Source organism: Ambystoma mexicanum, chromosome 12, assembly GCF_040938575.1.
Source record: "Ambystoma mexicanum isolate Mex_15411 chromosome 12, UKY_AmexF1_1, whole genome shotgun sequence".
Lineage (NCBI taxonomy): Eukaryota > Metazoa > Chordata > Amphibia > Caudata > Ambystomatidae > Ambystoma > Ambystoma mexicanum.
In genome coordinates, this window is record NC_090936.1 from 449,810,290 (window position 1) to 449,831,019 (window position 20,730).

Below are 20,730 nucleotides of genomic sequence, written 5' to 3' on the forward strand. Positions count from 1 at the left end.
ATTAGAACAACGTGCCTTCTATTAGCAGAAATACCTAAGGCAGGGGACTCTGTTTGACTCAAGGATGGATATAAAGTGTTGCTTATGGGCCCTTACAACACATGGAGTCAAAAAGGCTGGAGGACAAATAAGGCTTGGACAATTTAGCTGACTGACACATTTCTCTACGTAAATAAGCCACAGTATTTTTTTACAGCCGGACTTCTCACCAATGCTGCTATGATTTTATGTGAAAGGACGGCTTTCTGGTTTGACCATAATGCAAACCAGTGCGTGACAGGGGCCAATAGCCACTCATCGGCAATATGGGGGCACCCAAGTTCCAAATGGGTGCCATCATTTGGTGCAGACTGTGGTAGCCCAAGTAGTTTTTAAAAAAGTGTTCAACATTTTCAATGCTTGGGATCTTTTCCATGCCCCAAAGTGTGGCCCCATAGTTGGTGGCTGTTTTAGTTTGGGCCCTATAAACTTTGAGAATTAGCTTAAGTGGATGCCCCGAACAGTTATTTTGAAAGTGTGACAGGCCCCCCAATGCCCGTCTCATCTTTGTGCATTGTTTATCCACATGGCCAAAACCTCGCCAATTTTCAGTAAAGCAAATTCCTAAATATACAAAGCTAGTAACCCTGGGAATAGATTCTCCACCACTCGATAGCCTCCTCATCTTGAGAGGCCTGTGCTCCTGCAGGCCATGACAGCTGATTATTTTGAGTTTACCGAGAGTTTGTGAGTGGCCATAAATTCAGTATAAACATCCACCAGGCGTTGTAAGGCTATGGGAGTGCGGGTTATGATAACCATATCATCCACATAGCCTAGGACAGGAAGAGGAATACCTCCTATCCTGATGAAATCAGCATTAGAATTAGCAAGAGCCTGATAAACACCATATATATATTTCTGACGCTTGTGGAATCTGCTTAGATCACATGCTGTGCATAGGCCGACATCTAGTCGAAGCTGCGGAGTATTAGTTTGTTTTTCGAAACTCGAAAATGGGCGTCGACACAGGGCGTGCCAGTAATACTATCCCTAGTGTGACGTCCACTGTACCCAAGATCCCTCACGCGTCTATGATCCTCAGATTGTTTTTTTCCGCCATACTGGTCGGAAGCATTTTGCGGAGTCCCCTGGCCTTAGCCATACTTTTGCTAAAATATTAATTTATTTACATCCTTCCCCATCCCTACGTCGAACTTCGACACTCGATGCCGGCTGGAGAAGAAATCGACCGTCGGCTGCTGCACGACGGATTTGGGCCTCGGAAGGCATCTGGCCTCGGCCCGGGCCTTGGAAGGCCTCTGGCCTCGGCCCTGCAAGTAGGGAGAGTGGGGGGGTTGTACATACTCTACACTCTTGGTATATAGGTACACCTTATACATTTCCTACACTTAACAGCCCGCTGCCTCAAGGTGCGTATGGAGGGTACCCCTTTTCAATTCTGCCCCAAGTGCAATCGCAAATACCCTTGGGTCGACAGGCACGCCACGTGCAATCTCTGCTTGCCGAGGGACCACCCCGAAGCGAACTGCAGAGCGTGTAGTAGGTTTAAACCTAAGACACTTAAGGACCGTTCGACGAAGCGTTGGGCCCACCACGCCAGGCAAGCGGCCATGGCAGCGGAGGGCGCCTTCAGCGACGGCAGCGACGCCGTACTTTCGGACGGCGAGGGCATTACGGCGTCGAAAGACAGCCGAGCGCAAGTCCCCGACCTCGGAAGGTCATCCGGCAGGGAGGCTATGGGGAGGACCCCCGGCGACACAAGCGCTTCACACACCACACACTAAACACACAAAGTCCAACCGAGACTCGACGACGTCGAGTTCTCGGAAAGAGGCACAAACAGAACGGTCCGATTCGGTGCCCTCTGGGCGTTCTCGATCGAGATCGCCGCATGACTCCAGGCAATCATCCACTCTTGCCAAGAGTGCCTCACTCCCTAGGCTAACAGAAGTTCGATTGTCGGAGGACGAAGACGACTTCCACCCCCAGGCCGCGCTCCAGGAGTCGGAGCCCGCAGACAAAATCAGCGAGGCCCCACGCTCGAAGGACAGGGACCCTACCCCCGATCCTCGACGGCAGGCGTCGAAAACCTCCGGAGCCACAAAAGGACAGGGAAAAATTTTTCCACGCACGGGGAGGGGGGAAAACAGCAGAAGAAGCAGCCTTTGCACTCTTCCACACCTGTGAAACACACCACTCCCCCTAAACAGACAGACAGACAAGACCAGGTCTGCTGATATGTCTAAAACCAGCAAATCTACTCAAGATAAATCCCAGAGACTTGCTGAGAGAGTCATTCCCAGTTCCAAAAAATGGTCCAGTGAAGACATAGATAGGGTCATGTCAAGGATGTCTTCTTTGGCTGACTTTTACGATAAAAATCCAGGCCATTTCCTTTCGTATGATCCACAAGGGGCGACACCCTCAGGCTCTAATGATCCTATCCCCCCGAGTAAGAAGCCCCGGTTTGAAACACCGATGAGGTCTACAGACCCCTTCGAGGTACAACCATACTCGCTGTATCAAGGAGAGTCTTCCTTTGGTGAGGACCAAGAATTTGGCATGGTAGAAGAGCAAACCGGGACGGGATACTATGGGGATGATGAGGACCAAGAAGAGGAAGAGGAAGACCCTGAAACCTACAGAGTAGATTCCCCAGTAGAAAACGAAGCCCCGGTTACCGACTCCCCTGTCGATAACCAACCCCTCCTAAACGAGGTTCTCGCATGTGCAGCAGAACATTTCCATATTGACACCCACGGTGTCCAGGAGGAGAGGGACTTCGCAGAGGAGTTAGTGGGAGAAAGGAGGCCTGTTGCCCAGACCATCCCGATCCTTAAGTCCATTCAGCGAAGAATAGACCCGTCCCTCGTGAACCCGAACCTCACCAGAGCAGTCAATCCCAGGGTTGAAAAACTTTTCAGGGCAGCCCAGTCTGACCCTCTCTATATAAGAGGACATCTGAAGCCAGACTCCCTAGTTGTCACTAATACTCGTAAGAGGGCTGGAACACCCTTGTCATCGTCCGAAGCTCCTCCCGACAAGGAGAGCAAGAAACTATATGGTTTCGGCAGGAAAGTAGCCTCAACGTCCGCATATCAAGCAAGAATTGCAAACTCCACCACCCTGTTTGCCAGCTACAACTGCCATCAGTGGGAAGAAGTTGCGGCACTCATAGCCTCTGCTCCTGAACCTTTAAAGGGCCAGTTAGCTTGGATTTCCGCAGAGGGTAGAGCCGTGTCTGGTTGCATTTTGAAAGCAACCTTTGACGCCGCGGACAACGCAGGAAAATTGATAGCAGAAGGCACTGTTATCAAGAGACATGCATGGTTACGGCACTCTGGTTTTAAGGCAGAAACCCAGGCATCATTGTTGGACAAACCGGTGGAAGCCGATCTGTTGTTTGGTAAGGCGGTCCAAGACGCACTGAAGAATGCCAAGGACGAATACGAGACACTCGAGTCCCTTGGCCAGTTAACCAATAAGCCCCCTAACCAGAGAGGGAATAGTAATTTTCGTCGCCCACGCGGCCAAAATTCCCAGAGAGGATCCAACTATTCCCAGGGGCAGGGTACACAGTGGAACAACAGCCAACGGTCTACCCAGGGTTACGGCAGGGGTAATAGGAGAGGTCGTGGTAAAGGCAGAGGCAGCCCCAGCAAGGGAGGCGGCACGCCTCCCCCAAAGCAGTGACGCTCAGTTCAGGGTCCCTTCTCACGCAACCCCAGTAGGGGGACGCATTTCCAACTTCACCCAGGCTTGGGAAGGGATCACATCAGACAGATGGGTGCTGTCAACAGTATCCACAGGGTACTGTATAGAACTACTGCAGCGTCCCCGGAACCATCCTCCACGACAAAGAGTACACTCTTTAGAACATCAGAAGATTCTCCTCGAGGAGATCGCCATTCTGCTAGAAAAGGACGCAATAGAACTCGTCCCGGGACACCAGGTAAACAAGGGTATTTATTCAACTTACTTCCTTGTGCCAAAGAAAGATTTGACAATACGCCCAGTATTGGATTTATGGCCTGCCAACAAGTATGTCAAGCCCCAAAAGTTTTGTATGACTACGCTACAAGAGGTAATCCCCCTCCTAAAAAAGGGGGATTACATAGCAACCTTGGATATGAAAGATGCTTATTTTCATATTTCCATGTTCCCAGCGCACAGAAGGTACTTGCGCTTCAAGGTGGACAGTCGACACTACCAATTAGGACAAACATTCAAAGGACTATCGACCTCCTCCACGAGTTAGGCTTCTCAATCAACGAGAAAAAGTCAAGCCTGGTGCCAAGCACCTCCAAACAGTTCCTAGGAGCAATCCTAGATACTCAAGAGGGGTTGAACTTTCCTTCAGAGGAAAGAATTCGGAATATACTACTGCAAATTCCACGTTATCAGTCCGGTCGCCAAATAACGGTACGCAAAGCAATGCGTTTACTGGGCATGATGGCGTCATGTATTTACCCGGTCCCACACGCGCGCCTGCGCATGCGTCCCATGCAGGAATGGTTGGCGAAACAGTGGTCTCAGGCAAGTGGTCAGTGGGACGATCTAGTGGTCGTTTCGCCAAGACTAGTACAAAGCCTTCACTGGTGGACAAGAGAGAATCTCGCACAGGGGAAACCCTTTTACGATCCCGAAGTACAGGCAGTAGTCACTACCGATGCATGTCTGACTGGGTGGGGAGCTCACCATCTCCACCACACAGCTCAGGGTCTCTGGTCTCCCTCAGTGGCCAAGAACCACATCAACCTGCTAGAGCTTCTGACAGTATTCAGAGCGCTTCAAGCGTTTGAGCCCCACCTACTAAACCTGTCAGTGCAAATCCGGACGGACCGCACAACAGCCATGTTCTACCTGAACAAGCAAGGAGGGACTCGTTGGCCAAATCTGTCCAAGTTTGCCCAGAAAATCTGGATATGGGCACTCAGACGGAACATCTTCCTGTCATCACAACATGTTCCAGGGGAGCTCAATTCCCTAGCGGATGCTCTGAGCAGAGACTCCCTCCCAGAGGAACACGAATGGGTTCTACACAGAGAGGTTGTAGAAGATATCTTCTCTCAGTGGGGTTTCCCCACTATAGACTTATTCGCCACAAGCGAAAACGGACAATGCCCAGGATTTGCATCCGGGTCCCCTCAACCAGACTCCCAGGGGAACGCCCTGTGGATGAACTGGTCAGGGATGTTTGCGTACGCTTTTCCACCAACTCCTCTCATCAGGAAAGTGGTGAACAAGATGAACAGAGAATCGATGACGCTCATCCTAGTTGCTGCCATGTGGGCAAGACAACAGTGGTTCCCACACCTACGCAAGATGGCGGTGTGCGAGCCCATCAAACTTCCAGCCTGGTACAACCTACTGTCCCAGCACCAAGGTCAAACAGTGCACCAGCAACCCAACTCAATGAACCTGGCAGCATGGCTCCTGAGGTCATAGAGTTTGGACATCTCAATTTACCACAGAGGTGTATGGACATCCTAAAGGAATCTAGGAAACCAAACACAAGGCACTGTTACTTTGTGGAAGAGGTTCGTTATCTGGTGCCAGAGTAGACAAATCAACCATGTTGATTGCACTCCTTCCACTATTGTTACATACATGCTCCACCTGCTAGATGCAGGATTGGTTTTTAACTCACTGAAAGTACACCTGGCAGCCCTGTCCGCATACACCACTTCCCATAGCAAGGTCTCGTGGTGGAAAGTACCAGTACAAAGCCTTCATGGAAGGAGTAAAGAGACTTCACCCTCCTATTTCAAACCCACCACCAGGGTGGGACCTTAATGTGGTGCTAGCCAAGCTCATGGGACCCCCTTTCGAGCTCATGCATAAAAGCAGTCTCAAACACCTGACTTATAAAACGGCCTTCTTAGTAGCTATTACTTCTATAAGAAGGGTCAGTGAAATTCAGGCTCTGTCAGTGCAGGATCCCTTCTTTACTGTCCATAAAGACAAACTGGTTTTACGCACACACCCTAGGTTCTCACCTAAGTTTATATCAAAATTCCATGTAAACCAGTCCATCGAGCTTCCGGTTTTCTTCCAGGACCCTCAAAGCTCGGCTGAGGTGAAACTACACACCCTAGATGTGCGTAGGGCGGTCCTCTACTATGTAAATAAAACCAGACCGCTAAGAAAAACAGATCAACTGTTTGTCTCCGTAGCTACAGGCAGAGAGGGGGATCGTGTCTCTAAAGGTGCCATCTCGAAGTGGATTATTAACTGTATCCAGCTGTGTTACTCACTCTCTGAAAGAACTCTGCCTTTCACGCCAAGAGCCCACTCTACTAGAGGCATTGGGGCCACTCTGGCTTTCATTGCAAATGTACCCATTGACACCATTTGCAAAGCAGCTACTTGGAGCTCTATTCACACTTTTACTCAGCATTACTGCATTGACACCCATTCCAAGGCAGATACACAAGTGGGACAAGCGGTTCTAAGACATTTATTTGCTCATGACCCTTCTCACATCCCACCTCCTTCAGGTTCTGCTCGCTAATATATGCACAGCATGTGATCTAAGCAGATGCCACAAGCCTCAGAAGGGATACATTACTCGCCGTAATCGTATTTCTGATGCTTGTATCTGCTTAGATTCACATGCGACCCACCCTTCCTCCCCTCTGAGAGAAGGCGCATGGTTGCTTGTAGTCTTACCTTTCTATCTATCTGCTTGGATTATCTGTACTCGCGCTACTCCTCATGTCAGAAAAAATACAATCTGAGGATCCTAGACGCGTGAGGGATCTTTGTTACAGTGGACGTCACACTAGGGATAGTATTACTGGCACGCCCTGTGTCGACGCCCATTTTCGAGTTTCGAAAAACAAACTGTAATACTCCGCAGCTTCCACTAGATGTCGGCCTATGCACAGCATGTGAATCTAAGCAGATACAAGCATCAGAAATACGATTACGGTGAGTAATGAATATATACTATATATGTACTATTCGCTATATATATATATATATATATATATATATATATATCGAATAGTACAGGAGCCACAACACAACCCTGGCGATCGCCCAAAAAGGTCTCAAAGAAAGTTGTGCACTACCCTGGGTCACCAAATCTCACGCAGGCTGATGTGTTTTCATGAATTATTTGGAGCACCTTGACCAAATCCTCTGGGCAGCCCATAGACCTGAGCACAGCCCAGACCATCGCCCTGTCCACTTTATCAAATGCATTGCTCAGGTCCATGAAAGCCAAATATAATGTCTCACCCCTAACATAGATTGATGAAGCACCCACCAAGTACAGATTCAGGGCCTGGTCCCTAGTTCCCAAGCCCGGCCGGAAGCCATATTGGGCCTCGAAGTACCCGCAAATCAGAGATCCATTGTTCAAGCCGAGCCAAGACTGCCCTACCAAAGATTTTGAATGACGTGTCCAGAAGGGAGATTGGGCGATAAGAAAGAGGGCTGCCAAGATCACCCTTCTTGAAAATGGGGAAGGTTATAGCCTGTCCCCATGTTACCGGATAGGTGCCCAGTTCTAGGTATGCATTAAAGCACTTAGTCGAAAGTGGAGCCCACACGTTCACCTTGTTACAAAAATAGCGGGAATGGCATCCGGTTCAGGAGCACGATTAGGAAGTTGCTTACTTATAGCCAGCTCTACCTCTTTAATGGTTAGATGCAAGGAAGAACCACGTGTGCCATTACAGCTAAGAGAGGGAGAAGCTTCATATAAGGTGCTAAAGTGGTTGGACCATGCCAGGGCACTTAGAGTGTTCTCTTTACAGGTTTTTAATCTTTTATGGGGAGGCCCATTGGCCACAAATTTCCAAAATGTCTTGGAATCTCGTGACTGTACAGCCTGAAGAAGTTCCTCCCAGGCTTGGGCTTCTAGGTAGCACCTCCTTGTGGCAAGGGTGCTTTTATAATGCGCCTGGGCAGCAATTATCTCCCTTTGGGTGCCATCTTTGGCAGCCAGAGTGTCTTTAAGGTTTTTCTGTGCTGACCGACGGGGTGCATCAAACCAGGTTTCCAGGTTCTTCCTCCCAGTTTTAAAATCCTTTTGAAAGATATTAGACATGGTGTCCCAAATATTTTGTGATGCTGAGATTATGGAACCTTGGGGATATTCATTTGAGAGGATAAGAGTAAATTCCACTCTATGCGCTTTACAAACGGAGGACTGCGTGTCCACAGGATCCAACTTGGCCCAGTTTATTCTCCTTTTACACGGGTTTAAGGCTACAGTGATCCAATTGTGGGAAATTGACAGTTGGAACCGTTGGTGAATCAATTCCCAGGACCAGCCGCAAAGCGTGGTGGTCACTGCATAAATTCTCAAGGACCTCAAACTCCTTAATTAGGTGCCAATCTCTTACTTGAAGACAAAATTAATCAATCGTAGAAGAGCCCTGTGTGCCAACAAAAGTTGGCTTCCCGGGCTGGTCTACGCCTACATGGCCATTCAGGGACCGGACCCCCCCCACTCTAAAAACCACTCACAAAACTGCAAACCCCTTGCGCACATTGTCATCCACCATTATTGCGGGGCCTACCCCATGAACAAATTCTTCACCAGGGTCTAAATTTACTAACGGCACCCCCGGCTCTAGTTTCGCATTAAAATAGCTGGCCAGAATTAGCAATGAGCCCTGGTTCCCATTGTCACTACCATATGCTTCAATCAGATCTCTCAGCACACCAGGGCACCCTTGGTTAGCAGTATGTGGACTATTATAAAAATTAACCAAGTATAAGAGACGACCACCAGCAGAGCGTGCTGTATTGCATTGCACATTCCCATTCTTAGTTTCTTTCACCAACAACGTTAAGGCCAGGGACGCCTTCACCAAAATTGCCAAGCCACCAAAGCATCGCCCAAGTCTACCTTTCTCAGCTGGGACACATACTGAAACATAACCATCGAAACATATTGGGGAGAGTGCCCACGTCTCCTGACGGAACATGATGATATATTCTCTCAGGGCGACAGCAGTCTCCCTCTGCGAGAGCTTGGGCACAGCACGTGCAATGTTCCAAGATAAAAAAGACATAAGTGTTTGAGGGGACGCCCGTTCGTTTGGGAGGAGAGTTTGCCCCAATGCGCCACCTGTTCCAGATATTTCCTTCGGCTGACCTACCTCCCCCTCGGCAACTGGTCAATCTAGTTCTTCAATTTCACCCAGGACCTTATAGCTGTTTGTAAGATCTACCATGGCCGCTGGCGTTGTTGATGCCATCTGGCAGCCACCCCCTCGTCCCTCCAGGGCCACATGTGGATATGAGTTTTTAGTAGTAATCCATGATGCTGAAGGTGGGGGGGGGGGGTTGCAGGGTAAAATGCTCCTAGAGGAAGAAAGGCACTATTTTGCAGAATAGAATTGCGGGCCCTCCACTCTGGATTAATGGAGGTGACCACATAGTTAAGCATGGCTGGGGCAATCATGGACACCACCACACAGTCCCCCACAGTCCATTTTGGTTCCTTCCCCACCCAGGAAACCCTCCTAGCCATAAGAATGCCTCTGGGGTTCACCTTCATACCAGGCAAACGTGAATTAATCCATTGTGCCGTCTTATTTAGGAGAGAAGTAGTGGGTTCCACCTGGCCTATGGCCAGCGGAGGGAGGCCAGTGATAACTCCCACCAAAGGAGCTGCCTCTGGGGGAAGATTGAGTACTACCTGCTCACTAGTGGGACATTTGTCCTTTAAGATCTTGTGTGTGCCCACAGCTGAGACCCCTAACTGCTCTTGGACCCCTTTCAGGTGGTGCCTTCCAAAAGCGCGGCATTGTGCCGTATTGGAAGCACAGTTGGTAAAGCAGAGACAATAGGGTTGTGGGCCACCGTCCCACTCCTATGTAGGTTGATGGAAGAGTTTGAAAGGTGAGGTGCAGGGATTTCCATTGTGGTCCCAGTTGCGATTGGCCCCCTTTGTTGTGCAACGAGTTCTTTGATTTCCATAATATCTTTTTTTAGGCCTCTTATTAAAATTAAGTCATCCATAATACATAAAGTTGTGCTTAGAGAGGTTTTAAGGGCCCTTATTTTTTCTAGGACCGGTGCAAGCTTTCTGTCCAGTACAGCGTCCAGGATTTTAAAATTACTGGAAGCTGACTCCAAAGAGTCATCAAATGATGCCACAAGATGAGGGTTCTGGGTGCTGTCCTCCAGGCTGCCCATAGAGGCAACTGCTTTTGCTTACTCACGTGTTGGGCCTCCAACAGTAATCCCCATACTTTCACCTCCCAGTAAATCAGTTTCCAAAGGATGATTATTCAGTGTGGTTTCAAGACATTGTGAGAGGCTGGGGAAGTTTGGAGAGGGTAGGGGGGCATTCTTTTGTCACCAGCTGCACTAGATTGTAGACTGGCAACTTCAATGGCTCTTTCTGTGTGTTGAATGCGCTCTTCCAATTTACCTGCCACTTGCTTAAGGTATTCATTTAAAGTTGATTGATCGTGGTCGACCTGGGCGCCTTTCTTTTTTCTAGGCTTCAGTTTCGGGTTATTACTAGCAATATCCTGATCTCCCAGCACACCCAGAGAACTGGGCTTGCTTTTTTTAGTTTTATTTGGGACCAGTGGAGGGGCTTTAGCCTTACGTTTGGACATGATTTATTAGCACTGGGGGCAGCCCTAACTAAGGCAAAATAAGATATAAGGGAAAATATCCCAGTGTCTATGGGCCAAAAAAAACATATTAATAAGGAGAATAGGCTTATAGCTTAAAGTGCAAGTGCAGAAATATAAAGTGGAGTGATTCAATGGGAAAATAGTAAAAACCCACATGCACTAGTTAAAAGTACCCCACAAGGGGAAATAAAAGGTGCGCCACTAAAATATGTGTAAAGCGCAGGTTAAGCGATTTTGTACCGTGCGGCTAGGATGGGGGAGGGGAGAGATTCACTCGCAGCCCCACGCCCTAACAGCCTAAAGCTATTTGAAAACAGAACTAGGGCTAGGAAATAAAAACGGGAGGAGAAATGGCTCAAATGTGACTAATAGGTTACAGTTTCAGCAAGAAAAGAAAAAAATAATGCAATGAGAGACACAGGTCGGCTTCTTTCCAACAAGGATTATGGTAAAGGAGAAAAGGGAGGTCACCACCTCCAGGGGGAGGGACCGGGCACGCCCGGCAGCTCGAGGAGCCCCCTTAGTCCTACTCTCCCCCCGTCCCCTATCCCCAGTCCTAAGAATGGTACAAAGCAAAGCACAAAGCAAAGAACAGAGAAAAAGCAGAGAGTGCCGGCAGTGAGGACAGGGCACGCCCGACAGTTTAAGGAGCTGCCTTAGTTCGTCCCCCCACCCCCGACCTCCAAACTACCACAGACTATGTAGGCCGCCAAGTTTCAATTGCCAGAATAAGAGACAGCACCCACGGCAGAGCTGTAGCAATGGTTATGGCAGCAGGTTAAAAAAAAGAGTCTTGGTTAACAGCATCCAGGTTCAGGAAAAGTTCTGTGACGAGGTTGACTCGATTCTGCCACTTTTTAAGGTCTTAATACCAGAGTGCCACAATGGCGGCCACAGCTGTGCACAAAAAGGTGATTCCAGGAGTCAGTCGCACAGGCTAAGGCAGGCTAATGAATAGGGGGGCGGGCAGAAATGGAGAAGTAAATAATCAAATAAAAAGGCCCGCAACCTGCAGCCCTTCTCACAGTGCTTAGAAAAGTGGTGGGCCATGAGTGCCAAAATGCCAAATACCAGATACACCCAGGTCACACAGGTCAAACACAGGGATGGGCAGACAGAGTACAAGTATCACGAAAGGCCTGGGCGGGTGGGGAGGGGGGAAGCAGGAGGAGCGGGAGTGTAGTTGCAATGCAACTGTGAGCCTGCAACAGTCAGACCGTGCCTCACCTCCTCACCTCCGGGGGCCACCTTGATTACCTTCTGACGTCCACTGTCCATAATCCACGAGCCAAAGTGAGCCACCACCGCGTTTGCAGAATACTGCTGAAGGCAAATCACAGCCTTCAGGTCCTCGCAGTCCTGCACAGACTGCAGAGACTGCCCTTTTCCGCCCTTCCTCGCCCAACTATTCAGAAAAGTACATTTGCAAGTTGGTTTACTATGTGATATCCTTGTTGAGTGTCACTGCATAACTGACAGGTTCTAATACCCTTCTATTAGTAATCAGAGTAATCTATGGTCTTATGGCACTAGAAATACTGTTAGGTGTTCTAAATAAGGTCTGTGCTTTGATCTGGGCATTTAAAGCATAGTGTTGTGGTTTTATAATGTGTTTATATGCTTTATGATAGTCTTATTTACCCAAGAATCTCTTGGTCTTCTTGTAGCTTGTATATAAATTAAACCCTTTTTTTTACAATACATAGTGTATCAATGTTTCTTTGGACCATATGTAAAATACAATTTCTTTGTACTGATTCTACAGCCCTCGACCCCCCTCTCCCCCCCCCCCCCAAATACGCCTGGCTGCTCTATCTACGCTATCATGAACTCTGGTGGTACAGTCTTGTACTACGAGTGGAGTCTTACTGTCTCAGTTGAATCATTTTACTACTTCAGAAAAACTATACTGACACTCCCTTTTTGGAAACTGGTGCTTATGATCTAAAAGGAAACCAAAATATCAAAAGCATTTGAATCTTTCATACACCTTGCCTGCTCATAAATTAAGGAAACCGACCACCACTGATTTTTTTAACGCTTTAGTTTTTAACCATTTTCCTGCAACTCTTTTCATTGGTGCAACAGGATAATCTAGAGGATATGTTCATATGGTATTGTTTAAATTGGGTATCTTTCTCTTCTGAACTTTGGGTGTAAAACATCTTACATTTGCTGTTTCAGATACAACATTAACAAGTTCTTTTAATCTGCACACAAAATTAAAATTTAAGTCTGAGAAACTTACTCAATCTTTGCACAGCAGGAAATATTTTTGCAAACAGAGCAACTAATATTCAATGTTTAAGGTGAAATTAAATATAAAGTTTAGTGTTCACCTTTTGCGAGTGGCCACCGACAAATTTGTTGTGCCCCGTTATGTAATATATATATATATAGACTAATGTGCATTATGTTTACCCTTGGGGAGAAGTGTAAATTGTAATATGTTGAGAGGAGGCATTGCCATAGTACAGCGAACCCCATGGAAAAACATGTTATATTCGGTTGTTCTTTTGTGGTGGCTAAGAGGCAGACCTATGCATAGCAAGAGAATCGGGGCTCTGTGTGAAGAAATGATACTGTATGGCATGGGTCTGCAACATGCCACGTTTTTCGGAATGCAACTCGCATCAGCCCTAGCCAGCATAGCCAATTGTGTGGTATCGCAGGAATCCTAGTCAAACATAGCGAAGAGCCACAGATTGCAGACCCCTGCTCGTTTTGTGCATGTATAGTTTGGACACATCTGTTCAATTGCCATTTTAATATTTATATATTTTGTCAGTCTCTCATTCCGATCTACCGTTGATTATGAAACTGAGAAAAAGTGACAGATCAGTACATAGTCATTAACGCTTAAATCACCCAATTTATCTTTTCAGCCTTTAACAGCACTGGATTTGACTGCCACACCTCTCCTGTCTTCAGTCCAGCTAGCCCTGAGAGCTCAATAGAAGATTGCCTTGCAAACTTTGGGGACAGTGTCTCACTGGAGCTGAAGGACCCCTTAGACCAAGCTCTCCAATCTCTGCTTTGCAAGTGAGTCATAGCACACGTGGCAAAACTTTGGTAAAACAGTTTCAATGTGCTGCATTCATGCCCGTTCTTGGTCTAATTGGACTGTTGTAAATGTATGTCTCTTGGACAGTTATGAAGCAGCTTAAGATTGTGGACTAAAGGCTTACCTCCGTGTCACAAAGCTAGCCTTGATTACATATGGCTTTCAAGATTTGGAATATAATACTTTCCATAAACCATCATCCACTCTTCCTAGAGCTTTTTCCAGTTTCAGAATATCAATTTTATGTATTCAATCATATCCTGCTGACCTGCAGTGTGTACCATCCTTATACTAGGAATAGATTTGCTGAATTTGTAGTTGCAATATCAATTTCTTTGGCTGACGTGTGATTTTTTTTTTTTTTTTTTTCAATCCTTTCCCCCCATCCCAGTCTCAGGCATCTGGCTGCAGATCCCATACTTTGGGCGCTTGGTGTACTTGATATTTTTTTCATAACCTTATGGCATCTGTATATGCCACACTGACTGGGTAGTTCCATGTTGATGGGGCTCCGGAATGTTAGTTTTGGGCACTTATTTAACAAACTGCCAGTTTATGGGATTCAGTCTTGTGTCACAGATTTCATGTGAACTGATCAGACAAAACTGACACATTACAATGTTTTGTTTAAATGAAACCCTGAAACTAGAAACATGACTTTTGAAAATGAGACCTGTGATCTCTCAAGCATATAGAAGCCCACTCTTCACTACTCCTAGATCCTCTTCAACATTTCATTGTCTGCTTGGCATAAAACCTTCCCAATGAGCACCTTATACTTGGAGTAACATGGATATTGTATTGTCATGCCCAAAGGGTGGCTAATGCTTTCCATGTCTCTCTATTTTAGGTACCCAGATATTGCTAAACGAGCGCATCTGCTGTGAGATCATGCCCTTATTCTCACAGTGGGAATACAGTTCTCTGCCACGCCACATGCATCTGTCCTTTAAAGTGGGAGACTAATGGCCAGAATGGGGGCTTGATAGTAAAACATAAAGGAAATCTCTTCCAGCTAGCACAGAAACGTGTTCTCCATGTGAGTTGTCTTTTTGTATTTTTCCCCTTGGTCTTTTTATGGTTTTTACTATATAGTGCATGAGCCATGTGTCTGCATTCTCATACCATAATTTCATACAGTATTGCAATTGCATGGTTAGTGGTATAATGGGTCATCTAGTACTCTATGCCCCCTCTACTGTCCTCCATGTTCTTGAGGCATCGCACAGAATGGGTATAGGATCAGATTCCATTGCAAAGCAGCATTTGATAGACGTTTCCAGCAAGCACCAGCATGGGTGTGACCTAGCCAGGCCTTCACACGGCACCACCCGCACAACTGTCAGTCCCTTTTTGTGCATCAGACTGGATGGAGCTTTGCACTGCAATTGCGCCTCGTTGCACCTAAATTTACACATCCTCTACGACTCGTTCCCAATGGGTTCAAATGCTATGTGGGTTGTCCACGGAGTTATTCCTCAACCCGCACAGCCTTTGCTTGTTTTGCTTGGGACCGTCCCACTCATCGCATTTGTGCGATTTGTATGGCTCATTTTCAGGTCACTTTCTTCTCTGCACTCGAGCACAGTGGCGGAGGCCTTCAGTGAGCCTCCGCCCAAGCACATTGAGGACTTTGTTGCATCAAGAACAAGTCTAAAGTAAGTGAACAGTTTTTCTCAAAGGCACCTCACACTAGGAACTGCCTCCAGGGTTTCTCCTTGTGGCAGAGGGGACCAAAAGACCTGTCCCCCCACCCCTCTCACTTCCCTGCTCAAGCAGGAAATCGTCAAAGTCTGAGGTCCCACTGAAGATGTGCGCTGCACCATGCATTGTCAAATCCATCGAACCATCAGCCGGGAGTGAGTCCTCTCTTTTGTGCACAAGCGCTGCGTCCATGGCCCATGCCTGTTCAAAAGAATCCTGGTATGAAAAGGAGCATTCCCTCATCGAGCTAGGGCCTCAGCAGCACCCTGCCGCTGTTTAAAAGGAGATGATCCTGGGAAAGAGCTTTGATTGCTGTGCAAGCCTTTACACTTTACCTATGTGTTCAGAGGAACACCGGCATGAGAGGGAAGCGAGGAGCGCACTCAAAACCCAGTTCCGATGTTTCTTCTTTCCTTGGGAGCATGAGAGGTCATAGCCCTTTTCCATGCAAAAAACACAAGCACCAAGGTACCCCGTCTGCACGGGAGGGATCATCTGGAATTGCTACTGTGCAAACCACCATGCAGGCTTGAAGCATGTGGTTAACTACACCAGGCTCCTGCTGTGGACTGAGCAGCCTTCCACAGAGTCTAAGGTACCCTTCCAGACATGGGTTTGCATATGCATGCAGCGGGTATAGGGAAACATTGCAAAAGGCATGCATCGACCATTCGGGACTGGGACAACTCACTCCGCTTCTGTATGGCCACGGCTTCTCTGCTGTCATATGTCTTTGAGCCTGGTCTAGGGTGGACCACTCCTATCCAGGAGCCTTTCCTGGGTCCGCCTTCCTGGCCACCATAAATATGCATGTTTTCACAGCCAGACAGAATACACCGGCACTAAAACTGCCTTTTTGTGTGACCAAAGAACTTGACCTGGGCTAGAGGACAAGTGCCTCATTAACAGATTTGAGCATTTCATGGCCAGTCCAGATATTAGAACCCTTTTAAAGGGTATACTGCTTAAAAAAAATTCCCACCTTCCGGGGTCATCAGCCACAACAATTAGTGCGCAGACTAGTAGCTCCACAGCAAGGGGTTCCCTCGACCACCCCCTGCTCCGCCCTGGAAAATAGCATGATGGTCATTGGGCAGCAAGGAAGGGGTGTACCAGCTCTCAATATGCCAGCAAATCTATGTGCTCATGCTACTGGTGTCTAGAAAAACAAAAACCTTGCAAGTGGTCACAAATGAGAGGAGGACATAAAGTGCTAGTCTTTTCAACAGTACACATCTTTATTGAAAGAAAAGGGTTGGATAAAGGCCCCCTATCCCAAAGAGTTTCCGACCTAGAAAACTAAAGATCCATCTGTGTCTTGTCGTCAAAATGATTAACACCGTCCTTGTGTCCGAAGTATTAATCTGACCCTCACACTAGACGGAGTGTAAGGAAAGTGTCTCTGATGTAAATTTAGTGAAACCGGGTTCAAAATCAAATGGGTAAATTCAACAAAATAATCCTTAGATTTTAAATGAAATGGGGATTTACCTTCTCCTAGATATCTCTGGTAGAATGGGAAGTGTTCTTTTCAAATAAGGGCTCCTTAATGATGGCAAATTCTCTTTCAAACAACTGTTTCTCAAGGATGGCAAAGGTATTTTCCAAATATTAATTTCCTAAGGACAACAAAAATGTATTTTTTTTTTCTTTTTAAACAAGTAACTTCTTTGGATGGAAAGCCTCTTGGTATATTCCCCTGCCAGGAATCCCTTCCTGTGGTCTATAGATCCTCTGGTATACTCTTGTGCCAGGTATCTTCTGCCCAATTGCTTCTCGTATGATGTACTTTTTTCACAAGGACTTATTCTTTAATGTTTCCATTGTCTTTTAGTATATCACAGTTGCATTCCTTCACTGTATACACCTTCTTGGTTTAAGGTATTACTTGTCCCGACTTTCACCACATTGACATCTCGTATATGGAGACTTGTTCAAGTTTAGACCTTTTTACTTCAATTATATGAATTTGCTTTGGTAATACTTGCTTCAACCTTTCCCGTATTGGCATTTCACATAGGGGGACTTGGGCACATTCTGTCTTTGTTCCATGTTGCTTTTTCAATATTCAAAATGAGTCTCTAAAGCTTCACATAATGGTCAGGAATGCCTTGGAGTGGGGGGTGAGCGGAGCGGCAACTTCCCTGGGCAGACTCACTGTTGTCTGTCACTGCCTCCGACCTGTATAGCGTTGCTGCTATGAAGCATTCACCCGAGGATGGCGTCTTCCGTGATGCAGATATCTTTTCAGTTCTTCTGCGCATATTTGCCGGTAAACCTGCTTTTTCAGTGAGTTGCAGGTATTTTGCTCGCTGCTGCCGGTTTACTAGCGGTCTGCTGTCTCTGCCTGCGGCTTAACCCGTGGCCCAGAACCTCTCTGGTGAGCATTGCCTGCAGACAGCAACTTGGGAACACCCGATCCCTGCAGCATGACCTGTTCTTGCACCTCTGCCCTCTCCTGTGGCTCTGCTTTATTCAGCCTCCATTCGTATTCTCTCTCCTCAGTGAACGCAGACCTCCTTTTTAAATGTCCCGCTTAGTTGAGCCTCGGCATAACTAGCCTGCATATTCAGTTTAGTGGTTCTTCTGTTCCACATTGACTCCTTTCTTCTCCTCTTTGTCCCAGTACAATAGGTTTTATTGGAGTTGGAGTCCATAGAACCCATACGAATTTTGGAATGATTTTTAGTTGGCACAAAACCATCATAGATTGGTGGTGTTGTGTATGTATGCACATATGATGTGTGAATGTTATCCTGGCCGGAATGTTTGGCAAGATGGGTTCTTATAACTGGTGGAATTTGTAAAATGACGTGCCATTAGGAATGTAGGAATTATAAGATCCTCTTCACGTGGAAGGGGAGAATACTGAGTCCCTCCTAATGGGCGAGGTTGGGTGTGAAAAATCACTGGCCATCGCCAAGTGATCTGGTAGCCCCCGACAGCCATCTCCTCCCATGTGATCCTCCCTCATAATACCAACCCCAGGTTCAGGATTAGGTAGGAACTTTATGCTGGGTTTCAGTGATGACTCCATAGGATTCATCGCAACCTCCAGGGGCGATTTTAGATGATGTAATCTTTCACTACTTACTAGGCAGGGTAAAGTATGTTCCTGGATTCATGCAGGATGCAGGACTTGCTTGGCCCACCTGAATACCGGGCAAGAAATGGTTGCTTTGGCAAATCAAATTGAGCAAGGCATTTCAATGCCCTATCAAGACTTTCCCCACCCAAAGGGAAGTCCCATGGTACTTGGGACCTTAATGTGGTGGTACCTGTGCTTGTGCAAAAATCTTTTGAGCCAAGGGCTTCAGTGAGTGGCTCTGAAGAAACTGCCTTGGTTGCCGTTACTTCTCCCACAGGGTCAGTGTACCGCAGGACAACTATATGCCAAAATTGTGTGTCTTTTCAGATCAATGAGGAAATCCGTCTACCTGTTTTCTTTCCAGCATCAAGCTCGGAAACGTAAAGGGCTTTGCACACCTTTGATGTGGCAAGGATCCTAAAATTCGATCTCAAAAGTACAAAGGATCTCGGGAAAGGAGCTCAATTGTTTGTAAACTTTAGGGGTGTGACAGAGCTGAGCAGCACCAAAGGCCACACTGGCTCAATGCCTACTCTTTACTATTCTGCAGACCTATATATTAAAGGGCAACGCTCCCATTTAGGATCTCCATGTTTATCTTTTGAATGGAAAGTGCCCTTTGGTTGCCTTCCAGAGGCATGCTCTGTTACTGGACACATGCAAAGTGGCCAGCTGTGCCCTTGTTCCTTCTGTAAGCACCACTCAACTAAAGTTCAAGAAATGCTGCCTTCTTTGGGCAAGCTGTTTTGAGGAATATTTTTGCTTAATTTATTTTAAAGAAACATTGTATTTGGTTTAAAAGAAAGGTTCATTAAAACCAATTCAAACCTTTTACAATCTAAAGTCAAACAACCAGATACATTTAGCATTTTACAGCACTAGAATGAAAAAAAAAATCACTCAGCATTTTCCTAGCATTAAGGAAAAAAGAGAAAATTAAAATGGAAATAAAATATGCCATAAAAAAGTGAGACACATTAACATAAAGATACATCGATATATGCAATCTTCTTTGATCATGATCGCAATTTGCATTAAACCTTATATCAACGCAGTTTACAGTACTTTAGATATCTCACCACTGACAAATCATGTGGATTGTACCTCCATTCAACACGGACATCCTTAACTTTTCAGTAGCAATTCTTTCTAGATTTGGAACAAATTTACCAAAGGAAGTGATTCTAAGTTCCAACAGCCTGGGGCAGTCGACTAAAAGGTTTTTTAAAGTTTTCTTTTTTCCCACAGTTCTTACAAGACCGGCACATTGGTGACTCCAGGGTCCCTTTCTTCCTAATACTCCGTAGAGTATTTAACACATTGAATCAGAACTTCATGAAGGCATTTCTATAACCGACATCAGGGAAGCTATATGCACATTGCTACAGTAATCCGGCTTTCGTTGAAATTTCCGTTTAATGCCCATAGTCTTTTTTGCACAGTCACCTGTTTTAATCCAGTCAGTTATACGGATCAACACCTTCACCTTGATAGGGTTAGACTAAAACGTTTTGACTGCATGAGTCAATTGCATCTAATACAATCTGGCAATACGTCATAAATTCTCCCAACGCTTGGTTTCCCACTCGAAAGCCTACCTTACCCAGAGAAGTATACAACAGAGCCTACCTTACCCAGAGAGGTATACAACAGGTACAAAGCAGAGCAGTTTCCTAAAAAAGTGCTAGCTGGCAGCAAACAACTTGACTCTTCAAAGACTGGAGTCCTAATTCCCAGTGAATGGCTGTTAACTGTATACATTTGGGCAGCCAGTATAGAATGCGCCTCCATATCTCTGATTCAATGCGATCGAAGTCTTCCAGCTCAAAGCTAGGCAGAACCTCCAAGCCATACAACAGCTTAGGCACCACCTTCCCATTATAATACTTAATAACAGGATTTAGAGTACATTTTCCAAATGTGTTACTAATGTACAACATTTAACCGCTTTGGATTTCAGTTGTTCTTGGATGGGTAGTTTTGCTGGTTAAGCCATAACCTGGAACCCTAGGTAAACTGAGGACGCCCCGCCTCCAACTGTGTGTTATTAATAGAGCATGCAAAACATTGTTTCAATTTTCTCCCCACAAAAACATATAATCTTAGATTTCTTGGGATTAACTTTCAACGTATTAATATACATAAAGGCTTCGAATGCCGACAGGAGCTTCTGCAGGCCGATTGCGGTCATGTCGAGCAGAACAAAGTCCTCTGCATATGCGAACCAGTTCATTCTAAGATCTCCAATTTTGGGAGCC

At 46.4% G+C, this 20,730-nt stretch overlaps 1 protein-coding gene across 2 annotated transcripts in view; it reads left to right on the forward strand.

Annotated features, from left to right (window-relative positions):
• Positions 1-20,730, forward strand: part of BCL2L13 (BCL2 like 13) — a 624,222-nt gene that overhangs the window by 305,175 nt on the left and 298,317 nt on the right. For both annotated transcript variants that reach the window (XM_069628661.1, XM_069628662.1), the window contains one exon: positions 13,502-13,658. In XM_069628661.1, coding sequence (XP_069484762.1) covers positions 13,502-13,658 — 157 coding nt within the window. The remainder of the gene's footprint in view (positions 1-13,501; positions 13,659-20,730) is intronic.